Source organism: Silurus aristotelis (assembly GCF_946808225.1).
Source record: "Silurus aristotelis genome assembly, chromosome: 17".
NCBI lineage: Eukaryota > Metazoa > Chordata > Actinopteri > Siluriformes > Siluridae > Silurus > Silurus aristotelis.
The window spans coordinates 22,710,779-22,738,278 of NC_139590.1; the positions used below are offsets into that span (position 1 = coordinate 22,710,779).

At 41.2% G+C, this 27,500-nt stretch overlaps 1 protein-coding gene across 4 annotated transcripts in view; it reads left to right on the forward strand.

Annotated features, from left to right (window-relative positions):
* The window catches only part of LOC310740044 (transcription factor COE3), a 91,232-nt gene that overhangs the window by 12,593 nt on the left and 51,139 nt on the right, over nt 1–27,500 (forward strand). For all 4 annotated transcript variants that reach the window (XM_083566441.1, XM_083566440.1, XM_083566443.1 and 1 more), the window contains exons 4-6: nt 1,261–1,316; nt 2,944–3,017; nt 6,899–6,967. In XM_083566441.1, coding sequence (XP_083422567.1) covers nt 1,261–1,316; nt 2,944–3,017; nt 6,899–6,967 — 199 coding nt within the window. The remainder of the gene's footprint in view (nt 1–1,260; nt 1,317–2,943; nt 3,018–6,898; nt 6,968–27,500) is intronic.

Sequence of the window (27,500 nt, forward strand, 5' to 3'; positions counted from 1 at the left end):
TGAATTTAGATCATTATTTATACATGATGTGAATGTCAATGACATCATCCTGCTTAGAGATAGTCCTGGGGTTGCCTTCACAGCATGCCTTTCTGCCCCTCATCCACCTCCAAGCATGGCCCTGCCCACCTGCTTTTCTCCGTGGAGTGATGCTAATAACAGAAAAGATATGGATATGGAGCTTGGATGCGTGCAGGGAGACTTCAGGGGTCGGGAAAGCTTTGTTTCTTGCAGGTTTAAGACAGGAATCCCATAAATAATACATTTATTTGATTAACTGCAGCACTGCTCCTTGTTTGGATTCACTAAATGTGTGTGTGTGTTTGGGGGTTAATGAACAGCTCAAGCAGCATGACGAGCAAAACACTCCATGTGGGATACTACCGCGATTTTGTTTGGGGTTTTTTTCCGAAATGTTCCGTTAGGAGCTAATTTGTTTTCGCTAATGCTTACTATAAAGAACTGAATTTTAATTTGTTGGGGAATGTTTATGAATCATGCTACCAAAGCATGGGCACCGTGGGCATTTATGGAGATAGAAATCAATGTGCTTAATGTATTAGTTGATTATTTGGATAGGTTTAAAAAGCAAAACATACCCCTATTTACATGAATCTCTAAAGCCCCTTTAAAATGGTACATCATTTCCACCTTTAATATCAACCCTTTACCTAAAAATTCTTCAGATAACTATTTAGCATCCACCCCTTATCCAAGGCATAAATCAATTAAGATTAAGGTGGGCGTCAACCAAATATATCTTTTCAATATGTTGGATAGATTATTGGCTGGCATTTGATTATTGGGCATTGATTGCCATAGCATAAGACTAGTGATTCTCAGGTTATCCTCCAAAAACTGGCAAGGATTTGAACCCCAGGCATTCGGTCCATAATTTTCTACCATTATATGAACTATTCTAGTATTTAGGGCCCTAATATTTGTTAATTTAATGAGTTGTAACTTCAGAGAAATTTGCATGGCTCAAAACCTAGTACATTCTTAGAATAATCAGGGGCTAAGCTGTACCTCTGCATGTTACTTGGGTGGATCCTCAAACATGTATCTTTTACATCTTTTAGAATGTGAAGGTGAATAAAGTGTAAACTATTTTCAACTTTCCAAGTAAAAGCTATAAGAGGTATAAATGGTGGACTTGTGGATATTGCTAGTAAAATAACTCTCATTTCAAAACTAAAACTCGAATGAAGATAGATAAAAATTTTGTAATGTTTTTGTGTTTCTTTTTGAACATAACAGGAATCAGAACAGAGCAGGACCTGTATGTACGGTTGATAGACTCCATGACTAAACAGGTAAGAAGATTCCTAATGTTGCTAAAAGACTTTTTGCGGTTTCAAACGCGATCGCTGTGATCTTGACACAGCCTTGAACAACGAACTTTCAATCGAACGCTAACTCAATTCTCAGGCTTAACCATAACCGTGGATGAGTTTTGAAACGATGCCATTTAACGCGGAGTTTCATTTTTTTTTTTTAGTCCATTGCGTAGTTTCGTCGAGCCCTTGATTTCCGGTCCGGAGTTCCCTGGAGTAATAACACAAAAAAGCATACAAAGTCTTTATAAACTCAAGTCCGTCCTGAGCACAGAATGTCTCGCTCGAGACTAGATTCTTCACTGTCCCTCTTCATTCTCTAGTGGAATGGACCCTAATTTTTAGTCCCACCCTAGTCATGTTCCATTGGCTCAACAGGGCTCGTTGTCATGGCGTGTCAGGCTACCTCAGATCAATACAGTGAGCAGGTCCTCGACAAAAGCGTCAGCCCCGGAGACCAATCAATAGGCCTTAATGTATCTGCAGAGGCGGCACACTGGAGACTATAATCCCCAGCACAACAAAAGAGATCTGCAGCCATGCAAGGCTGTCAAATCCCCTCCCTTCTGCTTTCTGTATTGTACACACACATACACGCAGCAAAGATCTCTGGAAGCACGAAGTGTAGATATCGATCGATTACAGTTCTTCCGTCTTGATTTGTCTTTTCGTTATAAATGATAGATATGAAAGACGGATCGCGCGTTCGGCACGTTTGGCATAAATACACTCATCTCTGCTGATCTGAATGCTAAAAACATTGGTTTCTAATCCCTTTCTTTGGGAAAAGGCTAATACAAAGTTTAGGCCAAAAGGTCGATAATGCCAACATATACTGTAGTAATGGAACCGCTTCTTACGGATGATATCATGGACCACTTTGGCGCCAGAAACGTGAATCAAGTATGATATACAAATATCGACCAGTTCTTCACCGTCTTCAAAAATCCCCTCCCTTTTCTCGAACTGGGTGGATGTTAATAAAGAGGCAGAGGACCTACATAGACAGCGTCAAGAGACAGAAAGAGAGGGAGAGAGAGAGAGAGAGAGAGAGAGAGAGAGAGAGAGAGAGAGAGAGAGAGAGAGAGAGAAAGAGAGAGATAGATCAATAATGTAAAAGTGGTCGTTATCCTGAAAGTATTGTCCCCCAAGGCTTTGGGTTGACTGACCAAAGGCGAGAAGAATTGGGTATGTTGTAAGGTGGATTGTGTGTGTGTGTGTGTGTGTGTGTGTGTGTGTTTGTGTGTGTGTGTGGGGCCAGAACGGGAAACCGGCTTGTTACGGCGGATGCTAATAATCCGTCATAGACACCAGGAACGTCAGCTTCATGATAGATGCTTTGGAAAAAGCATCCCTTAGTGGACCTTCTGGATCTCTCCATATGCCCACATATTAATGACCACAGCTACCTTTTAGCATATGTTACATTTTACTGCATGCTGTGCACCACAAAAAACATGAGTAATCACCTAGTTTCTCACAGTCATATTAACGCTACTTGTGCCCTCATGTTGGCGATATATCTTTGTTTTTACAACGGTGACATCATGATTTTTATCTTCGGAAGGTGTACGACTGAAAATATTAAAAAGTTTCTCTTTTACAGCCGATCATCTACGAAGGACAGGACAAAAACCCGGAGATGTGCCGCGTCCTTCTTACCCACGAGATCATGTGCAGGTTCGTTCTGTTACCATCAAACTTCAATTTTTTTAACCATTTATTTACCCCCCCCTTATTGCAACATTTTTGCATCATCAGCACAAATGTATTTATATCGAATTGTGCTGTGGAAAGGTGAAACAATAATCATACACCTCATGGGCGCACCTTTAGGTTTGGTATTCAGACCGATGTAAATGTGCCGCTCTCTTCACTCTACAGGGCTTCCCTCATTACAGAGCCCCTATCGGCTTTTATACCGCGTAATTGTGAGCGCTGTCGGCTGGAGGTACGACCAGCAGGGGCTTGTTGATGCAGAATGCCCAGTGGGGGTCAGGGGGGATGTATTGGCGGGTAAATTTAGTAGGTGTGAGGGTCCTGGACATGAAGGGGCTCAGATGTTTGGAACCTGGCTGGGTAGTGACCTAGGAATGAGGGTCGAGCGCTTGAGGGCCGTGTTAATAATTCAATAAGGGGAAATGATAAAGACTTTACGGGGCACTCAGGAATCCTGATATTGGTATCCGTTACTATACAGACACAAATCAGGAAAGGAAACAGTCTTCTTTTACAGATATTCCTGATCAAACTGATGTTAGACACACAAGACCATTAAACACTCCATTTCGAGATCAATTGATGTACATGTGTTACTAAGTTAATAAAGGCTATACATTGGATAATAAATGGCCATATAATGTACTCAGGCAGGAGATATAGATTCTATTGGACTTGGGCCAACCTGAGAACACTTTTCATCGAGGCAAAAAAAATAAAAAAATATGCCTCAGAATTAAATACGATCATGGTACTGTATGTAAAAGCCATAATCGAGATTAAGATGTCACTAATCTATTTCATCGCTCGACTGTCTTAGCCCGCCTGCCTTGAATCGCTTAGCATAAATCTCACTACTGTCTCTCTTTTTAAAATGGATTTCCGCACTCAGCAGCCAAAATAACCTGTTATTATGAACCTCGCCGAAATTCTCGCCGGCGTCTCTTTTTCCTGACGCTATCTGCTTCTCTCCTCCAAGATGATTTTGATACAGGATCCATTTCCATAATGACAGCTCACTTTGAGGCGGTCATTATGTGATTGAGTGTGATTATTAGCAGCCATCCCCTGATGAATGGTGTGTTTCCATTCGCTAATGAGAGGGAGATGAGACATGCTTCCCCTGTTTCTCTCTCTCTCTCTCTCTCTCTCTCTCTCTCTCTCTCTCTCTCTCTCTCTTTCTCTCTCTTTCTCTCCTGGGTAATAGCACTCTATGTCCCTAGCACTCTAGGTCCCTAGCGAAATCCGCTTCACCTATATACACACATATCTATGATTATTCTAACACAATATGTCAAAAAAATGAGCCGCCCATCTCGTGTTACGTCTTTTATTTCGGTTCGTCCTTCTTGGAAGCGAGTGGGTGCAACACAATTAAGCTTAGAGATCAATTTTGACTGATTAATTAGCGTCCCTGGATTACAGAGTGACTATGACAGGAGTGTGGCCACGAGACTAAATAATGAGCTGCAACGGATTTCAAAAGGCAAGAAGTGATTTGTCATGGGATCAAGCTTCTGTTGGCTATAGATGTCCAAGGTCTTCACCAGCTATTCTCACTGCTTGAAACTGGCACCCTGAAATTGCCAAATGAGGCATGGCAGAGGTTAGCTGGCATTGAGTAGCGTCGAGAGCCCGACGCGTGGGCTCAGAGGGAGGGAGTTGGAGGATAAAGGGATAATGCTGAGCGGCCAGGATGGATAAGAGACTACTGCCACAGGCAGCAGAAAAGTAGCCAAGTGGCTATGCTTTCCATCCACCCTGGGCAATTACAATACTTGCCCTTTAAAAACAAGCCCGCTATTGACACCATCCCTTTCTATCTTCACAGGCTTCCTGTATGCCTCCGTATCTCTGCTTGCCTTTGATGTTTGGCTCTGGCTTTCCCAAGAGACTCTGAGGCCTGGTTTTATTTAAGAATACCCATGTGTTACAAAATGTTCTCCATTGCTTAAGTAAATCAGCTACTAGGTGGCCCAGTCAAGACGAAACATAGTTGACCTATCAATAAAGTACCAGAGGGGAGACTCCAGTTCCCCCTTTTGCTCTCAAATGAGTTTGATTCTTGCCTTTTGTCTCTTCTTTAAATCTTCTCATCTTAAGGCTCGATGCCAGACCTGCATTTGTTTTAGGTCAGCGTCATTTGCAGGACTAGTACTAGCCACCACAGACCTCCGTTGGGATCGCCATTAAGGTGGCATTACAAACGTTCTGCCAGGGTTTGTTTTGGTGTGCAAGGGGCCACCGGTGTCCCCAGAAACTGCCTGAGTGCTCTTGGGGTCCAGTTTGTTTATAACACTTCTTTCTCAGTTTGAGGAGGTTGTCACCACAGCCGCACCATTGGGCTTCCAATGCTAATTGGTCTCCTGGAACTTTGCTAATGGGTCCAAGTAGCTGGGGGAATAAATTATGGTGGCACTGCTCTATGGCAACAGTCACACATACACAAGGAGAAGGAAAAAACAACTCCTATTTGGGTCGCTTTTTTTTTTCATAGATTAAACAATGTGATAAATGATTCATAAAGACAGATTATTTTGCATGCATAGCCTTGGAGTGTTTGTCAAATGTTTGTCAAATTATCTTGTTTAAAGCAGTGAGAAAGGAGTTTTGCACCACGTTATTACATCGTGTTTAGTCTATTGTTCAGAAATGAACTCAGCTGCATGATGATGTTTTAATAAAGTCCACCAGGCTTGTGCTTTTGTAGGCACTACAGTTGCACATAGCGTCACACCGAGCGCCGCCATTTATAATTAATGAAAATAAACTGAACTGGAGAGAGGGCTCGAGCACTTTTCCAGTGGGGTGCAGAAGTGGCAATGCCAGTTTGTCTAGCCAACAATGAGTTCCCTTTTTTTTTTTTTTTTTTTTTGGAGGGGAACGGTGGTTGTATTTAGGAGAGCCACATGCCACCAGATGAGGTGCCAGCCCTGGGGCGAGGGCACAGGCAAGGGCAGGGGTGATGGCAGCATCAGTGAGGGGCGTTTGGGACGCGGCCGCTGCACCAGGACGTCTCTGGGCGCTGTCCAAACTGTCAGAGGCTGGCTGAGTGACCTTGGCATGAGCCCAGCCCAGCTGGAGAGGAGAGACAGAAAGAAAGAGGAGAAAGAGAGAGGGCAACCTACAAGCAGGGGCCAGATTGAGAGAGAGAGAGAGAGAGAGAGAGAGAGAGAGAGAGAGAGAGAGAGAGGGAGGAAATATCGCCTTGGCTGTTATTTAACCACATTCTTGCCTTTTTAAAAGACCTACAGAGATAAGAAAAATGATGTCATAACACCTTTACATCAAGTAAAGTTAGCATCATGTTAATAAAAACACTCATATCTAAAAGGAGCACCTCAAAGTTTGGTACTAAGACCATAAATAGTTTGGTAATATTTAAATTATTATATTAAATATTAAATATTTTATATATTAATATTTTATATTTAATTATTTAATAATTAAACATTTATAATATTTAACCATGCACTCTGAAATGTTTGAAATATAAATTTAGTATGTACATATTTAGTAAATATCGATTTAGTTACGATTATACCCACTTCTATAATAATGATCTATATGACTACAAGGGCCATATAAATTTGGCAAAATAGAAGCTCAAAATTAAAAAATGTACAAAGAAAGATGGAAAATTCGAGTGTTCAAGCCCCAGTATCGCCACTCTTGGGGCCCTTGAACAATGCCCTCAAGCTTTTGTGCTCTAGGGATGCTGTATCATGGCCAACTACAACTTCCCTAGCTTTCGAACATCAGCATATGTAAAGAAATATAAAAGCACCTGTCATACAAAAGATTTTTATGTAAATAATTGTGAACCTCTTTTTTTTTTGCAGTCGGTGCTGCGACAAAAAGAGCTGCGGGAACCGAAACGAGACGCCGTCAGATCCCGTGATCATCGACAGGTAAGAGGATGTCATCTGTAGAAAAAAGCGCTAAGCTGGTTTTGTTTGGAAAGCACCTTAAACAAACTTAAAAAAAAAAATCCTTGAATTATGAATGCCATTTTGATCTGAGAATAAAAGTAATAGGATCTCGGCTTCTGGCCCTTCATCAATTCTCTCAGTTCCTTCAGATGTCTCCGCTACGGGATAAAGTATTCATAAGTGCGTCTATTTTGCATGCCGCAACACTCCGTATAGCTGTTTGTATCGAATTTGTGGAACACGTATACTGCAATACGGTTTGGCGCTGATGAAATTTATTCGGATGCAGACATGGACGCAGGACCCGACGGGTCCGAATACGAGGACCTGTTTCTAAGTGACTCTCAAATGAACTCCCTGATGATCTACTCAGATTGACACCGCCAAGTCTCTACCTGCTAAATTTCTCTTAAGGGAGCCTCTTTAATGACCGAGCCGGAGTGTGTGCGTGTGTGTGCGTGTGCGTGTGTGTGTCCAAACAGGACAGCAGCGAGTGCGTCCTGTGGCACAAGGGTCATTACCAAATACATGCTGGCTTGTTAGAGTGGCTTTGGAGCACGTCCAGTGGACAGTCAGGAACGAGATGACCCTCCCACTCCTTTTACAGACACTCACACACTTAGACACTCCAACACACACACACACACACACACACACACACACACACACACACACACACACACACACACACACACACACAGAACAAATTACACATTAAGATTACATATATGCGGACTTATATGGTGTAAAACCTACAGACTGGATGTCTCCTCCTTCCTACGGAGTGTACAACACTCGGTTATGCTGTTAACGGTAAACAAAGCGACATTAGAGAGGACAGGCAATCAAAAAGGGCAGAAAAACGCGACACGATGGTGTAAAAGAACGAGTTTGTATCTTTCCTGTCTTTGCAATGAGGCGGACACGGCTGCTCTGAATGTCTCCCTGAGGGCCAGTTACACTGGATACCTTATAGCCTATTGTGTATATGTGTGTGTTTGTGTGTGTGTGTGTCTGGCACGTCCGAGCTCCTCATTACGCTGACCAAACCCATTCGGAAAGTGTTTACCGGTGACAGTGGATGGTTCTGATTTAAGGCGGACCGACGCGTACGACTGCATTTCAGTGCCCTATTAGGAGCCCGAGTATTTATGGCCTCCTTAAACCAACAGATAAATCAGCTGGACGTGAAGCGAGGCCTCTGGCTTGCCATGCAAATCAGCTGCACTGCTCGTCACTGTAAAAGCCTTAATGGGAGCCATTCATCCCCAACACACACACTCACACACACACACACACAGTGCATGTGCTGCTGCCACCACCTTTGCCCAGCTCCGTAAATCAACATCTGCCGTCAGGTTATGCGGCCTCACGTGTCATAATTACGGATACACACATGTGCCAGATCACGCATGTGCACACGCATAAAATTTTGCATGTACGCATAGCGATTTCACACATAAAAGACAATACTGTATATAGCAAATGTGCATACCTACATTATTGCAATAGTTATAAAAATGAAACTATATAATCTAGCTATTGGATACAATATAGCTACTCATTTCAATCAAATGCTAAGAATAACCAATTAAAATGCTCCGAATAGAATAACTAGGGGTCCGTGTTGTGTTTAATTGCATTGTTACAGCAGATAAAAGGCAAAAACTTACGCATTTTCTGTCAGCAAAAGATTTCATCATGTGTTCAGGTTGCTTTATTTGTGTTAATGTTGACTGAATTCCAATGCGGTTACATTCTTTTGTCGATTGTAGAACCACACCTCTCATAACAGGGGAATAATCCGGAACGTTTAATGAACGTGAATGCTAAAAACCTTGAATTTAGAAAATTCCAAGTTTACGAAAAGGAAAAAAATAGTTGCATACTTAGTTAGCTAGCCAATCCAATAGTAACAGTACATGCCCAATATAAAACTAGCTGTCTCATTTTTTTGTGCCACACCATTTCCTTTTTTTTTTTATGCTTTTGCTAGCTGTTTAGCTTAAACATTTGCTAAAAATCCCTCTAAATTTTGCATGAGCTCAGATTACTACTATCTCTTTTCCCTCAACTCATTTGTTGCTGTGCCTCAACAGGGCCAATAAGTCCTCCTAATCAGTCTGAATGATGGTGGAGTTTCTGATAAACAGAAACCCTCAGATCATTGATTTAGCCATCCTGGGAAATAAGGTAGAACTAATTATGACGAGCGAATCGCTCCCCGTGCCTCACGCTCCTCTCGCTCTGATCTGCGAGTAAGATCTCGCCCCGGAATGGGGTCAAGTGCCGGTCGGTGAGGTCGAAGGTCATTAGACGAGGACGGCTTTGTCACAAGCTGTAAATGCTCAGCCAGTTTTTTTGTGCTGAGGCAAGCAGAAAGGAGTCGCGGTGCTGTTGATGTATCACCTGCCTCTAAAACAGGTGTTATTACAAGCTAATATTGCAATTAGATCGCCCAGGAAGCTCCCCTAGTGGGGCAATAAATTCTCCAAGACTGGCAGTGCACATAGAGGGTGAGGGGTAAGGGGAGGGCTCTAATTACAACCTCAGACCGGCCTCTAATTTTCATAATGTTTGTTGAGAATGGGTTGGACCTGGTCTGAGGAAAATGTTTTTTAAAACAATAGCTAAATATACTCCAATTATATTCCAAATTAGCATAACCTTAGGTTACTTGTTTACTTTTTCACGTTTGGGGTGATAATGCTAACGCTAATATGAACTAATAAACTAGCTACTAGAATAGCATTATCCCGTCCACACATTTGCCTCGAGACCTTATTTTAACTCAGTAGCACGATTTGTATTTCAACAGCATACACACACACACACACACACACACACACACACACACACACACACACACACACACACACATAGCTCATTATTCCGTACAGGAACAAGACTCATCATTATTTTAGCTTGAGATTTTTCTTAAATAGGAAGTTTGGATGTTTCAAAAGAGATGACTGATTCCTACAATAGGATTCGCATTCCTCTAAGTGATTCAGAAGAAACTTCAACAGTAGCTTAGGAAAATGGCTAATTCGTTAATGGGGCGGGGAATATTCAAGATGTAGACGTTCACGTTTTTTTTCCCGGAAATGATTAAAAGCATTCAAATGTAGGCTAAAGTGCTGACTTAGCTATAAGAATCATAGCTCCATTAGCTCCAAATGTTAAACTAATCAGTGAAACTTCTCGACTGACATTACGAATAATTTGGAGAAGAAAAAAAACGGCATTCAATTCCATTTTTGTTCGAATTCCTCCTGTAACAAGGTTCCTGTTCTGATTCCAAACCAACAAGTCCGGTCTCATGGAAAGCGCCACAGACTTTGGGAGCTGTTTACTGGATGTCTTTTATACCGTCCAGATATTAAACCCTACTGTGTGGATTATTAAAAGAAATCCATTACGGAAGCAGGAACATTTTATTGTCAGGCTACAGACAAAACACCAACAGTGGTATCACAAGGTGGCCATTTACCTATCCTTTGGAGACCCGGCGTTCTCATTAGAAGACTTGCTCACAAATCCTTTCAGACACATTGCTTTGTTTCCATAGATATCAGGTGCTTTAGGTACAAATGGCGACGAAGAAGTATAGTCCAGCTCTCAGGACTGCACTAAAGTCGGAACATTATTGAAAAAAGAAAAAGAAAAGCGTGAAAGACTGTATGGTTTTTGGCTTCACACCAGTCCAGCAGCCATTTTTCAGCCCCATTCTTGATTCTGATTGGTCAGAATGTGTGGATTTATCACATGAATGTGCTTTTTTTAAATTTTTTATTACGTTATTGTTTATTTGTATATTTGAAGCTCCATATAATCTAGAACTTGCAATAAAAAACACATTTGTGGAAGGAGTCTTCAGTGCCGGCACTGGAGGTTTTTCACCACAGGAGATTTTTCTGTTTCAATTCTTGGTAACATCAAAAACTGTTTTTTTTTCTATCCTTTTATCTTCAAGAAATAACAATTAATCAGACGACAAAAAACAAATACTCTCCAAACATTTGAAAAAACAAAAATTTGGAACAAGAAAACTTCAAAATTGTTCCTCTGTATTAACCGATAGTTCTATTAAATATGGCGTCCGTATTGTCTCGTTCGATTACATAAATTTTTATTGCACAGCTAAAGAGTCACGATCGTATTCCCGAGCGAACGATGATGTAATGGTGATGTAACAACGACGACAACCCGGTTCAGCCGTTCCGTGCTCTTTGCCTCTCTTTAACCGCCGAAATCCGCGCAATGCACTTGACGTTCGCATGGGAACACACCTCTCCAAAACCCCCGCATTTACACTCCTTCATCTGACTCATCCCCACTTCCAGGAGCTCATCATTTTTTTCAATTTTAGCCTGGCTGCCGAGTAATGTCCTCCTTTTATTGCTAATCTATACTCTTAATCTGGCCGGCACCAATGCGCTCCAGGCTCGATCAATAGCACGGTATTGCTGGGAAAAGTCCACAGGGGCTGATAACGAGAGCAACGCCCTGAGGGTTAACCCATCTCACACATACACACACACACACACACACAAGTATAACACACAGAATATCTGCAGGGTTAACTAGAACACACGCACACACCTACAGAGCTAAAACCTTGTCTGCATACAAAACCACCTCGCTCAACACCATGCAGTGTTTATTCCTTACACAAACACACACTCTTACACATACACACCTACAGCGTTAACACCACACATGCAGGAGTTTTAATACGTTACTACTGATGGCTGTGTTTTGAATTTAATTAAAATTTCAATGCAGAATTCCAATGTGCTTTTTGAACAATAGGTTTTGTGGAGATGTGAGATGTGAGATTTCAGCAACTAGGGTGTTAGCAAAGCCAGGTACTGAAGTAGGTGATGTAAGGAGACCTCTATACGGAGCTCTGTAGCAGGAGATCTTCCACTCCAACTCATGCTGAAGCAGGGTTCGGTCTCGTAGTTTAAGTGAAGGCAAAACTTCCTGCTACCACATCTGAATACATTGTGTATAGTTGTGTGCCTCCGACTTTGGGGTAACAATTTGGAGTAGAACCACATCTGGCTGGAAAAGTCAGGTGTCCCAATACTTTTGCCCATACAGTATGTTATGTATGGAGATTATAGAGATAATTTGACACGAATGATAAAATTTTGACAGTTTTATTTTCTGGAATCCCAAAAGGGTCAAACAATGTGCTGTCAGAAAAAAAGTTATACAGTTTTTACAGTTTTATTTTCTATAATTCCAAAAAGGTTTTTAAAAAAGTGTCATGAATAACAATTGAGACTCATTGAATAGGGAATATAGAGATATTTTGTCATCATTTACTTCGGTCACGTAATAAGTAATAATGTCGAATGTTTTGCGGAAATCGAAAAGGGTCTAAATGTGCTGTCATGTAAAACGACAAATGTAACGCATGAAGATTATTATTATGTGATTATTTTATTTTATACATTTATATTTATATATATTTATTATAGAGATTCTAGATATATTTTGTAATAACTCACAAAGTCACAATAATTTTATTAAGTATCATTTTGTGGTCGCCGAAAAGGGTCAAAAATGATTTCCCTTGAGATTATTTACCGTTTCGAAAACATTGCGTTGAAACCGAATAAGCCTAAGCAAAAGCACCTTCGTTATGTGTTGTGTGCCCTGTGTACACATTGCAATATAGTTGATTTATGTTGCGAATCTGGATTTATGTTCATCAGACCAGGTCGTATTATAGAAGTATAGCCTGCACAAGGCATTTCTGAGTGTGTATCATTTTTTTCATTTTTTCTCTGCGTTTATATGACGAGTGATGTCCTGTTAAAATTTCCCAGCATGTCAGGATTGTTTTTACAGCTGAAGTTACAAGCTTGGCATTTTTATTGATTGCATAAATTCCTGTGCATATAAGACATTATTGATCGATTGTTTGAGTGTGTTAAAGGTGCGTTTGAGCGTGTGTGTGAGTGAGTCTGTGAAAGACAAAGAAAGAAAGGCTGCAGATGTGTGATCTTATGTTATTTGGGTACAATACAGCACGAGTATGTGGAGACGCAGGATGGGTCACAGTGACAGGTGTGTGTGAAATGAGGCCAGACGGCACGCAGACGTGAAAGCGTACTCATCCCGAACCAGTCACCTGTCATTAACCTCGAATTTACTGAGCCGTTTGAGCATAAAAAACACCGGTACGAGCAGATTTGTCCAAACTGTACATACGCGGTGTGGTCAAAACTATTGGGAAACCTGGGTGCCACACATTTCTATACGATGTCCTTAAATAATGCTAATATGCACAAAGCCAGCTTCATGAAGATATGTTTTATAAGGGTTGGGCTTGGAAGATCTCTTGTGATAAAGCTTCAACCCTATTGAACAATTTTTCCTTTTCTGTCTCCAGAAAGATGCAGCTCTACCTCTGCCATGTTAATCTGTATTCTATGTGACTCTCCGTAGTGTTGGGATATGTCAAATTCTCATAGCAGCAGCGGTGCTGTTTATCGATACAAAGGCACATAGCAATCTTAAGCCTAGGTGTCCATAAATCTTTGTCCGTATAATGTATAAAGTTAGGTTCGGAGATCACGTCTTAAGCATGCTGTAGGTTGTTTTCTTCTTCTTCTTCTCAATTAAATGCTGGGTGTTACCCCAAATCCCTTAAGACAACTTCTTCATCAAGAAAGAAAACTCTGAAAGACTAATACATAAGGGGAAACTGCATCATTACTAAAGTTCTATTAGTTAAAGGGACATAATTATACCTCAGGGAACACTGTAAAACCCTTTGAGAGTATTTTTTACATTAATAGACAGATAGATGGAAGGCTGAATGAATGAATGAATGAATGAATGGATGGATGGATGGATGGATGGATGGATGGATGGAAAACTCTATGTGTCTCCATAAGGATACATTAGACATTTAGTCCATAATGTTAAATAGAGGATAATACACACAAGTAAAATTCAAATTTGATCAAATCTCAGGCTCTAAAATCATATAAAAAAAAGATTAAAAAAAATCTATAGATTTTTTAAAAGAAGGATTTTTACTCATGCTGTTAATCATACGAGCCAAAAGCAAAGGAGGTCTGTAGCGTATCTGATACACACAGCCACAAGCACACACCTAGCAAGGGATTTTGTGTATATGTGTGTGTGTGTGTGTGTGTGTGTGTGTGTGTGTGTGTGTGTGTGTGTGTGAGTGTGAGAAGTCGGAGACAACCTTGAGGGATGAGAGAGGGGAAATATTTCAGCCGATGTTTACTGTGCAGGCCCTCTCTTGTTTCACACTCGGCTCTCTGTACACACAACGCTACACAAAGCAGGCCTGCAAATAGAAACCCACAGAACCGCAGGCACCTTCACACACACACACACACACACACACACACACACACACACACACACACACACACACACACACAGAAGGTTAACCCGAACCCTCGAACTGAACTGGAACAGAAAAACTTCCACAGCTGATGGAAAACATCTGGATCAGGGTTTTTCTCTGCTCTGAACACCTTCATGTCAGATCAAGTCTTTAGTACTGTAGACATTTTTTCTTTTTTTTTAGTTTAGATTCATGTAAATTGAAAAAAAAACAATTTTAATAGCAAATTTAGGTTTTCAGGGAAAAAAATAGCGACAGTGTGGACAAATAAAAATAGGAAATAAAGAAGACAAATGTCTGATAGATGATAAAGGAATGAATGATGGAAGGAAGGAAGGAAGGAAGGAAGGAAGGAAGAAAGGAAGGAAGAAAGAAACCTAATGCATAATAGAGGAAGGAAGGGAAAAAGCAAGAAAGATAGAAAGAAAGAAGGGAAGAAGGGAAGGAAAAAAGGAAAGATGGAAGGAAGGAAGGACGTTTTTATGACAGCATGAAACGTAACTGAAAACAGACAAAAAAACATCATTACACATTTCTTGCTGGATTGAACTGAACTGCTGCATAATTGTATGTTTTTTTGCATCGCAGTGAAACCGAAGGGTTTCATCAGACAGGGCGTTAGTGATACAGAAGTAAAGAAAAATGTGAGAAATAGGAAAAACGTGTGTGTGTGTGTGTGTGTGTGTATGTGTGTGTGTGTGTGTGTGTTTGTGTGTGTGTGTGTGTGTGTGTGTGAGGAGAGATACAGCTGCGCTGGCGGTGGATGCTCGTCCCGCAGGACTAACGCCGGTGTTTGCATCCAGCGCCGCAGGCTGAGACGTGCAAGTGCGGCCGACTGCACCAGGCCCGCGTTCAGTCGCAGCCTGGAGCCCGGCCCCAGGGCATGCTGGGAACTTCATGCATACTTGATATCGGCGAGTCTGGCTCAGTCTGGTCTAAATGTGAGTGTGTGTGTATGTGAATGTGTGCACACTTATCTTGGACTATGATGTAGCCACGGACTGTAATCCACTTTATTTCTAAAAGCGGTGATTTGACTTGGAAACATGAAGTAAAGTGGGGTTTTTTTCTCAATGATGTCATTTTTATCCGTTCATTTTACATTTACTGAGGAACACAAGGATTCTACTGAAATAGATAAACACACAAGGATTCTGCTGTAATAGATCAATTGTCTAGAAAAAAGTCACAGAATCGATTTTTAGAAATAGATCGACTTTTCTGTTTAAATCGAATTTGATCTATTATTATACTGTGTTTTTTATCCAAATAATTTGAACTCATGTGATTTGGATGGAGGCCAAACACTTAGCAAACGTTCTTTTGCAGTTATACCAGGGTTTCTGCGGAATCTTAAAATGTCTCAAATTAAAAAACTGTCATTTTAGGTGATTCCAAATATATTTTGCTGTTTTACGACTACAAATAGCCAATCAGATTTCTCTTACTGGTGTGAATATCTCTTGGACTGTAGCACAGATGTAAAATGGATTTCATTTTTAGCTCTGGGGAAGTGCGAGTTTAGCGATACTTGGTTTGGAAAAAATGAATTTAGGACTTGCTTAAGGTGATGTGATATAGATCTTAATGTTCATTTTGAATGGTTTTACAAAGTTCTTAAAAAAACCTTACATTTGACTGAAACCTGCAGAAACCCTGTATATAAATTTCTATTGTGTGCATGGTGTTGAATCTCTGAGAGGTCAGAGGGAAGAGTCAGAGTGTCACTGTCCTTTTGTACGATTTGTCCTTTCTGAGTCCTCCGAGTGTGACAGTGGTGGAGTGTGATGTGGCTTGGACATGCCTGGACCGGTTAACAGTGAGCAGGGATTTGTGTGTGTGTGTGTGTGTGTGGAAGGCAGAAATGATGGCCTGCATGAAAGGTGTGGAAAGGAGACAGAGAGGAGGTGGAGGAGAAGCAAGAGGGATGGTAAGAGAGAGAGGGAGAGAGAGAGAGAGAGAGAGTCGGGGAGATTAAGAGCGTATTGATTTCTATATAAAGATCAAGAAATTTGATATGGAGGGGAATGTGGCAGTCACAGGAGAATGCTTCAGGGCCACCTGGTGTCTTCATGTGACACACACACACCCCTGCGCACGAGCTCACACACACACACGCACACGCACGCACACGCACGCACTGCTCGTATAAAAGGGGACCTTTAAATCTGTCACATACTCCCACAATACTCCACCGATTATTTTGATCACACTCAAATCATCATCACACTTTTTAGTGAGTTTTCCTGAATGATGTAGTGTGGGCGGAGTCATCCCAGAGACCACACCCATCAGAGATAGGAAGCAAGTGAGAAGGAAAGCAGTTTGAGGTTAAAAATGATGGAATGGTGACAAAAAGAAAAGATTTTTAAAAGCAAAGGAAGGAAGTAAGGAAGGAAGGAAGGAAGGAAGGAAGGAAGGAAGGAAGGAAGGAAGGAAGAAAGATAGGAAGGAAGGAAGGAAGGAAGGGTGGAAGGACAGCTGGAAGGAAGGAAAGCTGGAAGGAAGAAAGGAAGGATGATGCAGGAAAGCTGGATGAGAAGGAAGGAACGGTGAAAGGTAGGAAAGCTGGAAGGAATGAATGAATGAAAGAAGGAAGGAAGGATGGAAGGAAAGCTGGGTGAAGAAAGGATGTAAGTAGGAAAAAAGAAAAAAAGAATTAAGGAAAGAAAGAAACATTATAGAAGCAAGTAAAGGAGAGATAAAAGAAAGATAAATGGTTAAGTGAAACTTTAAAGAAAACCAATAAATGAAAAAAGTAAATAAATAAAAACTGTATGTGTGTGTTGTTTTTGTTTCCTGTACATCATCAGATTAGCATCTATATTTGATGTATGTGTGCAAAGAGTTAGACTGTGTGGCTTTAGACCCCCTCCACACACACACACAAATACACAATGCCCCCACATTATATCTGAAACACATATTGCACCACACACACACACACACACACACACACACACATCATATGAACAAATGAATATACACACACACACACACACACACACACACACACACACACACACACACACACACACACAGACACACATACACACACATCATATGAACAAATGAATACACACACACACACACACACACACACACACACACACACACACACACACACACACACACACACATCATATGAACAAATGAATATATATTCCAAAAGACATATATCTATAAGTCACACAAAGCTGCACATCCCCAGTGTACACTTTACAGCCTCAAACACACATACGCACACACACACACACACACACACACACACACACACACACACACACACACACACACACACACACACACAAAAATACGCCTTCTCAACGTGGACTGAAACACTACCTCTATACGATCCTTCCCTTTCTCTCTCTCTCTTTCTTTCTCTCACACACACACACACACACACACACACACACACACACACACACACACACACACACACACACACAAATCAATACCAATTTATAATTCAGGATTGCTGGAGTTTGGGTTTTAGGGCAGGCCAGCTTCCAGCCTTCATAAATATTACAGTGTTATTGACTGAAGCCCAATGAATTGGAGATTCCCTCCTCCTCCCTCTCTCTCTCTCTCTCTCTCTCTCTCTCTCTCTCTCTCTCTCTCTCTCTCTCTCTCTTTTTTCCTTGTTTCGAGTTTTGGGATGATGCAGGAACCTTTTTTTTCTACTCCAGTCCGTACTTGAAGAAATGAGGCTAAACATGTTGGCCCTGTCAATTGCAAGAAAGTGGACATGATCGGACGGAGAAGCATTTCAGAAAACACCGAACAGTTCATGTAGATTGTAGCGTACAGATCGGGTGATAATCAGTATGATTTGGCTGCTCACACTTTTAAAACCAACACAGTTAAATAATCATAAAGGTTCCTCCAAAACCATCTTAAACAAAAAGAAAAAGAGCAATTAATCAATCAACCAACCAATCAATTACTCAATCAATCAATCAACAAGTTTTCTTCTTAATGCTGACCTGAAAAAACTCTAACAAATAAACAACAACAACCAAATTAGTATTAATAATAATAATTAATGATAATAATAATAATTTTTATTAGAAGTATTGTTTGTTGTTTATGGCGTGTTTAATAATAATAATAATAATAATAATAATAATAATAATAATAATAATAATAATAATAATAATGATAATAATAATCAGGTGTCATATAAACACTCATGCATTTGTATCTCATTTGTCCTAAATGTTTTATATTTTTGAGGGTTTTTTACATTCTGTGAGTGGATACAGTCTACTGGAGAAACAATATTTGTTATTTATAGAACCTTTATGAAGAAGCCACAAAGATGCATGAGGTTTTAGATGTTCCCTTTTTTGATGCATCTGCTGGGGAATGCAATGAGCAGCACCTCTCTGATGAACATTAATGAAAATAATTTCAATTTATTCAATAAATTTTTTATGTATAATTCTTTTAAGAAGGGACCTTGTACCCTTGAGAGGAACCAGACTCTGATGGAAACCCATTCCGAGTTTCCATTCATTACAGTTCCATCATCAGTGAAGTTAGGAACTGTTCCCTGATGGACACTGAAATCATGTATCAGTATATATTAATTTATGTGTTTTATATTAATTACAGTCCAGATCCATCTTCACGGTTCTTGAGTAACCTCATGAATCTTTAGGCTGTTCATGTGGAACCATCCTTAGCTGCACCTCCAATCGAACAGATAATGCCATCCAGAGGCATAAATAAAGGATCACTAGTAATGTTTGCTAACACTTTATATCAGTGACCAGAAGCTTGTGAGTTCCAATCCCAGATCATGGAAAGGTTGCTGGTTGCCAATGGCAACAAAAAGAAGATAAAAAAGAATGAGAATTAATTAGTCTAGGAAGTAATACTTCATTACTTCTATTCTACAGCATTAAATAGGTCAAAATGTTATATACAGTACACACACACACACACACACTCATCACTTCGTTCCTCCCTAGCTTTCACCCCTTCCCAGGCCTCATGTGAATTCTGTCTGATGAAAGAAAATCAATCACGTCATAAAGCAGAGCGAACAAATGCACACCACCACCTCTGTAAAAAAGAGAATAAATAAATAAATAAATAAATAAATAAATGAAACACTTCAGAGTTTAGCCATTAGAGATAAAAAAAAAAAAAAAAAAAACCTTCAGCAAGCTAGAAAAACATACCTTCACTCACCTTTTCTAAGGATTACGAAATGAAGTGGTAGAGAGTTTTCTCTCTCTCTCTCTCTCTCTCTCTCTCTCTCTCTCTCTCTCGCTCATTTCTCTGTCTTTCCGAAGTCGATACCGAACTCATCAAACACCATCCCTATTAATCCCCTAATCAGGCTTCGTGACTCGAGTTTAATTAGGCAGAAGCTAATCCACTCTCCCTTTTAGCGCTCTTTGCTAGCGTTAGCACAAGGTCAGATTACCAACAGATTACGCGCGCTTCATTTACACAAGTTATGTAGAAACTGTCTGAGATACATGGCCATAATAATAACTAGCAGCAGCCTGAGGTAAACCGTGTTAGCAGTGAAAGCCTCAAGCTGCATCGTTTTCTCTCTTTATTTCTGCTGATCTGTCCATTTTTCTTTCCCCCTCACCGTGCCACCAACCGTTCTGAGTAAAAAAAAAAAGAAGGCGAACCTATCGATTTCTCGCCAACTACAGACCAATTTTTCCCTCTTCTCCTGAATGGAGGTGGTTGATCTTAAAATGTATTTATTTATTTTTTTGCAGCAGAAAGGCTTCACACACGGCGGGAGATCTTGCTAGCACTTTAGCGTCTGTCCAAGCGAACCGTGAGGCATTTTAAGGCGGATTTGAGTCAGCACTCCTGAGGAACTCTTTTGAGGGCACTTGGGTGGAATTCCTGGTTGGAATAGGACTTTGCTTAAATGTAGCATTTTGTGTGGTAATAAAAGGAGGGAAAACTGTCGGGGGGGGGGGGGGGGGGGGTTGCATGAGAATGATTGAATTAAATAGAGAGTAAAATTGATAAAAAGTTTGAAAGAGAAAGAGAACGAGGGGAAGAGTTTGATATAGAATAAAAGAAAAGTGAGAGAGAGAGACACTGAATGAGAGGGAGAAGAGAGAGACACAGAACAGTTACAGAGACAGTGAGCCAGAACAGAGAGAAATACAGAAAAAAATAGTAAAAGAGAAAAAAGAATGGAATGTAAAAATGTGTGTGTGTATGTGTGTGTGTGTGTGTGTTTGTGTGTGTGTAAGAGAAAGAGAGAGAGGCAGACTGTCACAAAGTAAGAAAAAGCGAGAGCAAGAAAGTGAGACACTGAGTGAGACAGAGAGAGGCAGAGTGAAAGAGAAAAAATAGTGAAAGAGAAAAAAGTGAAAGAATGTTAAAGAGAGAAAGAAGGAGAGGCAACTGTATAAAGGTGACGTGAGAGTGAGAGAAATACGAAAGTGAAAGACTGAGAGTAAGACACTAAGTACAGAGAGAGAAAAAGAAAGAGAGACTGATAGAGTGAGACAGACAGACAGAGAGACAGACAGAGAGACAGTGAGCTGCCCAGGCATCTTTAGTGGCAGTAAAAGCTTCTTAGTAGGGAGTGCCATCTGGCCCGGCCCCTCATGGGGGCGTATCATGCCCAAAGCTCAGGGTCGAGATGCTTTACTGCCCAACCCTGCCGGCTGCAGATGGCACAGGCCAAGGTCGGGCACACACACACACACACACACACACACACACACACACACAGACACACACACACAATCATTGCAAGGCAGGACACACGGTAGGCGCTAAATGGCACGGAAAGCGTTTGATTGCACATTGGTCAGCACAGCATCTGAGGGCTCGGGATCTGATCTCATGCACCAGGCAGCCGTGTGTGTGTGTGTGTGTGTGTGTGTGTGTGTGTGTGTGTGTGTGTGTGTGTGTGTGAATACTAATGGAAATTATTTAGCTCATTTGCAGGACCTGCTTTATTCAAACCTAGAAATTAATATTAAAATATATAGTGCGTTTTGCTAATATGCGAAACGTTTACGAACAAAACAAATCTAAAACTTATGGGCTGCTTCCTTGCTGCTTTATATGCCGACATTGAAAGGTGTGGCTTTAACGCTTTAGACAGAATACTAGTTTAGTAGCAATAAATTTAGGGTTGACACTGTGAAGCCCACATACTTTTGCTAACCCAAAACTAGAGTTATATGTGAGGAGAAACAGAGCTAGCATGAATCGTTTGTGTCAGGACTGGCGTCTGGACTTAGTGCTAAGTGTATTCTTGTAACCAATTGTTATAGAAAACACTTGCCAAGAAAATTTACACTTTGAAAAATATAAGCTGGAAAAAGGGACTTAAGACCTCAAAAGGGATTCTATGAAGTGTCAGTTGGAGCTAGCATGTTGACTAGCCTGTTAGTTGGAATCTGTCCTGTTAATTTGGAGACTGAAAAAAATAGATTGGAAAAACATTTCTAAAGCTGTGCCAGATCTAAATGTATTTACGTAAACATTTATTTTCCCAACACTTTTGTGTATTTTGTGCTAACACAAATTCTAGCATTCCTGAAAAAATTTTGTAGTTTTGAGAATCAGAGTGACAACAAAGTATACTAATAATGTACAAAGCTAGGCTGGGTGTAATGCTATGTAAAATAAAACGCCTAGCGGGTTGCTAGCTGAATCCTGTCCTAGCGGTTTCGGGGACGTGTGAAAGTGGCATGTCAAAATGGAATTTCTGAACCAGCGCTCGAGTTAATCTATATACGTGAACAGTTATTATACAGATCTTAAAAAAAATTTGCCCCGAAGGTCAGCATGAATATACTGTATACGCTTTATGCAAATCAGTGAGCGGTGGATTTAGTGTGTGTGTGTGTGTGAGAAAATGTGTGAGTGTGATGTCCCCCGTCAGTACTTCCCAGGGACTTTGAGGCAGCTGGCGAAATGAATAGGCATTTTAGCGCCGCTAAGAGAGGCCCAGGCGCCCGGCACAAAGGAATTTAATAAGGATGCGTCTCTGAGTCGCGGGAAAAAAAATGACTGATGAAACATGTGGGACACAAAAAAAAAAAGCAACTGCAGACGAGCCGCCGAGGCACACGCGCTTCACACACCTCCATCCAGGCCGTCGCAAACAAGGCCGAGGGTCCCAGGGCTCCACGCCGCCTCGAGCTAAGAGATCAGACTGAAAATTGTTTTTTTTTTTTTTTTTTTTTTTTTTTTGGGGGGGGGGGGGGGGGTGCAAAGGGTTCATTAAATTCACTTTTTGGCCCATTTCCTTGAGTGATCCCAGAGCTTGACACCCTGGCATGGATGGTGCCCGTGCCAGCCTTGCGCAATGCCTGCTGAGAGAAAGAGGGTAGGAGAAAGAGAAAGAAGAAAACGATAGAACAAAGAAAAAAGACAGAAAGATATCTCGTTTAACAATAACGTGTAGCAGTAACATACGCTTCAGAAGGAACTACATCAATTTGATTTAGACATTCACACACTAAATGCCATTAGTTTTGGCATTTTTACTTCATGTATTTATATATATATATCTTTTACTTTTGGACAGACAAGGCTTCAAAAATTTCTTACCTCATTTGCTCCGGTGTGTTTTAGTGTGTATGTGTGGTGTGTGTGTGTGTATGTGGTTGTATGGGTGTTCCCTCAAACTCACTTTATTTCCAGAACCCATTCTAAAAGGCTGTCAGAAAGCTTGCAGTAATTCCTTTGTTGTCGCCGCAGTGTTTCGGCGCGAATTCTTGCCTTTTCTCCTCTTTTTTCCCCCCTCGCTTTCAGACAGACTCAGGTAAATTGAGTTTTCAAGGTGAACGTCCCATTACTAGAGAAGGTTGACAAATTAATTTGGAGCGAGCCTTGTTGCGGTGTGGCGCGCGATAGAGAGCGGCCTGTCAATTTGAGCAATGAGGGCCTGCCTGGCCACGCAGATGGGCGAGAAATTGAACAGCACATTAGCTAATTACTTATGCAAATCAGGCTCGGCTGCACCTTAACTTAAGCGTGGCGGCGATGATACTTAGCAAGCCTGGCGAGTTTTAGATAATGCTAATCCACCTTGCGTCACGAACACACATGCGCGCATATATATATATATATATATATATATATATATATATATATATATATATATACACACACACACACACACACATACATATATATTTGAAGGTTCGATACGCTTAATGAGGACTCACTTACCAAAAACTGTCTGATTTGACACATGGCAAGTACAAACAAGGAAAGTGGAGGCGAAAAGAATGAAAAGTACCCGCAGTGATAGCAGACGGTTTCAGAGACAGAAAAACCGATAGCACGAGCAGGTCCCAGGGGTTCCGCAGGTGCTATCGATTCAGGACGGAGTGTGTTCTCGGCACTTCCCGCTGTCAATCTCTTCTCCTCCTCTTAAATCTCTGCATCCTTCCATCCTCCTCCCTCACCCGCTCGTCCGTCTTGGGTTTACAAGGGCTTAAAGGGATCTACGCGGCCTCGTCCCTAATCGCACTTTGCTAAGCCCGACTGTCAAAACAGAACGCCACACAAGCTCTGGATTCAGCTCGCTTGCCCTTAATTAGCTAATCCGGGCCCCAGCGCGCACTCAGAAGTCCAGGACGGGGGGTTAACGAGCTGCACTCTTTCGTCCAGGAATCATGGGCAGAATTTAGAGATGCCTCGCCAGATGATGAGGGGAGTAGAGACGGACAGAGCTTACTCTATAGGACGAGAAGTATAAGACAAAGTATCTATGTGTGTGTGTGAGAGAGAGAGTGGATACAAGCAATATCGATCTATCGACTTGTGTGTGGTTGACAGCCCCAGAGCGCAGGCTTAAGTATTATTAGTGATTTGGCAGGTTGGAATTTAATGAATGCACTCCGAGTCTCTGACGATTTCTCAGGCTTGAGTCTACCATCGCTCTGTGACGCATTCCGTCCATCAGACCCTGACCTCCCTCTTCCTTTCCCCATCACAGTTCACCTCTCTCGGTTTCTATCAGACCTGAACTTCTATTTTCAGATCGATTACTTCTTTGCATTTCTTATACCCGGATTCCTAGCGCCTATTAGGTTTTTTCTCCTCTCCTGTCCAATCACACTTTACATGGTGGTATCATAAAGTTTACAGACTAATGCTGTTAACTGGTGCTATTCTGACCATGTGCGTTACCACGTCTACGGTTCGATCATGGACAACAAAATAGACCAAAGAGCAAACTTTTTATTTTGTTTGGAGTGTTTCGAGTGGCACATTCGCTTCAAGAATGGAAGAATATCACTGGAAGACAATGAGAGATCAGAAACAAGCTCAACCCCCGTAAATGTCGAAACCATTCGGCAACTTGCGCATGATGATCGTCACATGATCTCACTACCGCACCCACCCTACCGTGCAGATTTGGCTCCTGCAGTTGAAGGATGACGTTTTGGAGATCAAGCGCGAACAGCAGAAGGTGCTTGACACGCTTCGAAAAGAAGATTTCCAGGACACATTTCAGAAGAACGTTGGGAGAGCTGTATTGCTGTCCAAGGGGACTATTTCGAAGGTGATAGTGAGTAAATGTAGATACATACTTTCTTGTAAACAGAGCCAGTCTCAAAACCTTTTGATACCACCTCAAAACTCTCTATCAAATTCTTATTCGTATCATCAAATTCTCTCTACTTAGGTATTCTACACTTTTCGGACCCCCAACAACAATATGATTCATTCTCTCAGTCTCTCGTTTTTATCCATTCCTCCGATAGTCTTCTCTGCACCTCAATGGCTAGACCCTTGACTTCATTCCTATATCAATTTTACCCCTACCCTTGTGGACCATATTTCTATCAAACTCCACATCTCTCTAGGACCGAACCCAATCCTCCATCAGACACCATCTTGCCATCTTCTCATCAAGTCTGATCATCTCCATCTATTCCATCATACCACTCTGTCAGATGACATCCTTTAATTACTGATTTTACACTAAATCTAACCACCAGTTTTCTCACTCTTCTATTATTCCCTGCCGGCATCCTTTTATCAGACTCAACTGGCTTCTAAAACCCAAATTTGATCAATTCCCCGACTATTTCTTTCCCTCTCGGCCCCTCCATTTTAACCTTTACTCTATCCCACCATCTGAACCAACTCCTTGCAAGTCTCAATTTGTCTTTAACTTTAAAAAAAAAAAAAAGCTTTTGGTGCTTTTTATTTTTGAACTGAAATCTAGTCTTTCTAGATAAATCCAAAGAATGTGCACATCCTTACATCCTGCAGAATATCAGCCAGTACCTCCTCCACCCACTGGCTGCTTGTGAGTCACGAGTCGTATCCTGTTTCAGCTGGAAATAATAAAGAAGGACCCCTTTTTTTTTTACTGGTTTTTGGGTCTCGATAATGTTAATGATGCTAATGGTTTGCTCATTTAAACTGATGAGAGGAAATTTTTCCAGATGTTGGAAAATCGTAAGCACTCGTGTTTAGTTTAGAGTTAGTAGGCTGATCTGACCCCACTGGTACGTGTACATTTACACTCTAAAACTCTCTTATGTCTCACAAATGACGGTCCCTCGCAGAGTCAAATACACAAAACTCGGAGTTCCCAACGCTGGAGTCCACGGCAGTGAGCCAGAGAGAAAAGGAAGTGGCTCGAGTTTCCCTCGGGAAAGAGCGCTTGTTCTCAGCGGGCTTTTCGGCAACACCCTTGCCTTCGGACGCACACAACTCCGACTTTTAACCTTCGCGACTCCAAGCTATGAGAAACCATATGGCACTTCCTCTGTGTATGGGAGGAAACAAAGTAGGTCGTGTGTGAAATTGTACAGTTGTATATCTTTCTAATGTGTTGCACAATCGTGATGGTGAGAATCGGTCTGAGGAATAGACAGTGTTTTAAAAGTTGATATCAATCCCAGAATCAAAGGATTTCTGGGGAAGAAAAGTCACAGAGTGTGTTTTTATTAGAAAAGTAAAATGATGAACAGACTTTTGGAGTGTAGGTTTATAAGAAACAGGAGTTGTGCTGAACTGTGGATATGTACATCCAGCCCTATTGCAGGGTTCTTTAAAGAACCTTGAGGTGAATAGGCTCTGGGTTAATGCACTGTATGGACAAAAGTTTGTGGACACCGGCAAAGATTGGAATGTGTGAACATCCCATTCCTCTATTTGCATCTTCTGAGAAGATGTTGCACTAGATTTTGTGGAGATCGGTATGTGATTCAGTTAGGTACTGGTATTTGGGGGGTAAGAAAATATCGATCCACGTGAGTATCACGGTCTTTTGTTTGGTGATACTGTATCGATTCTCAAAAATATCGATATGTAAAAAAAATGGAGATCTGTATGAGATTCATTCATCCACAAGGGTGTTAGCAATGTCAGGTACTGATGTAGGTAAGGTGAGGAGACCTGGTGTGCAGCGTTCCAATCCATTTCATAGGAATGAATTCAGAGCTCTAGAGCAGGCCAGAAGATCTTCCACATCTTCCAACCCATGTGAAGTAGATCTTCATGGAGCTGGATTTGTGCACAGGGGCATTGTCTTGCTGGAACAACTTTGGATCTCTTAGCTCAGGTGAATGGAAGGTAAAGGGAACATCCAGGTGTGTGCATCCAACTTTGTGCTAACCTTCTGCAGAAGAAACACATATGCTTGGAAAAGTTAGATGCCCCAGTACTTTTAGACTATAGTTAAGTCAAAAAGTACGTTCCATTGTAGACCGAAAAAAGCAAAACCCGGTGTTATTAATTGAAAAAAAAGTGTTTTTTTGGCAGGACCGGGGAACATGCAAGTGTTTGATTTGGCAGGGTCGCTCTGTTCCAGTACCGCTGAGGCTTTAAAACTATTTTGTGTGAAAAAAATGTGTGTGGGGGGCGAAGCACAAGAGCGGAAAAAAAAAAAGATATTTTTATTTCCACCCAGAGACAAGCAGTAGCATTAACAAAAAGGACTAATTGAGTCAGTATCAGGTGTTAGTCATTATGACAATTAACAGCGCAACGCTTGTCATCTTAAATAATAATAACCAATTTGATCAGCGCGTGAGTGGACTCCTGACTTTTTTTCCCCTCCCTTTCCCGCGCACGTCTTCGCCGGATGCCACCTTAATTATAATCAGGAATAATTTCGACTTCCTT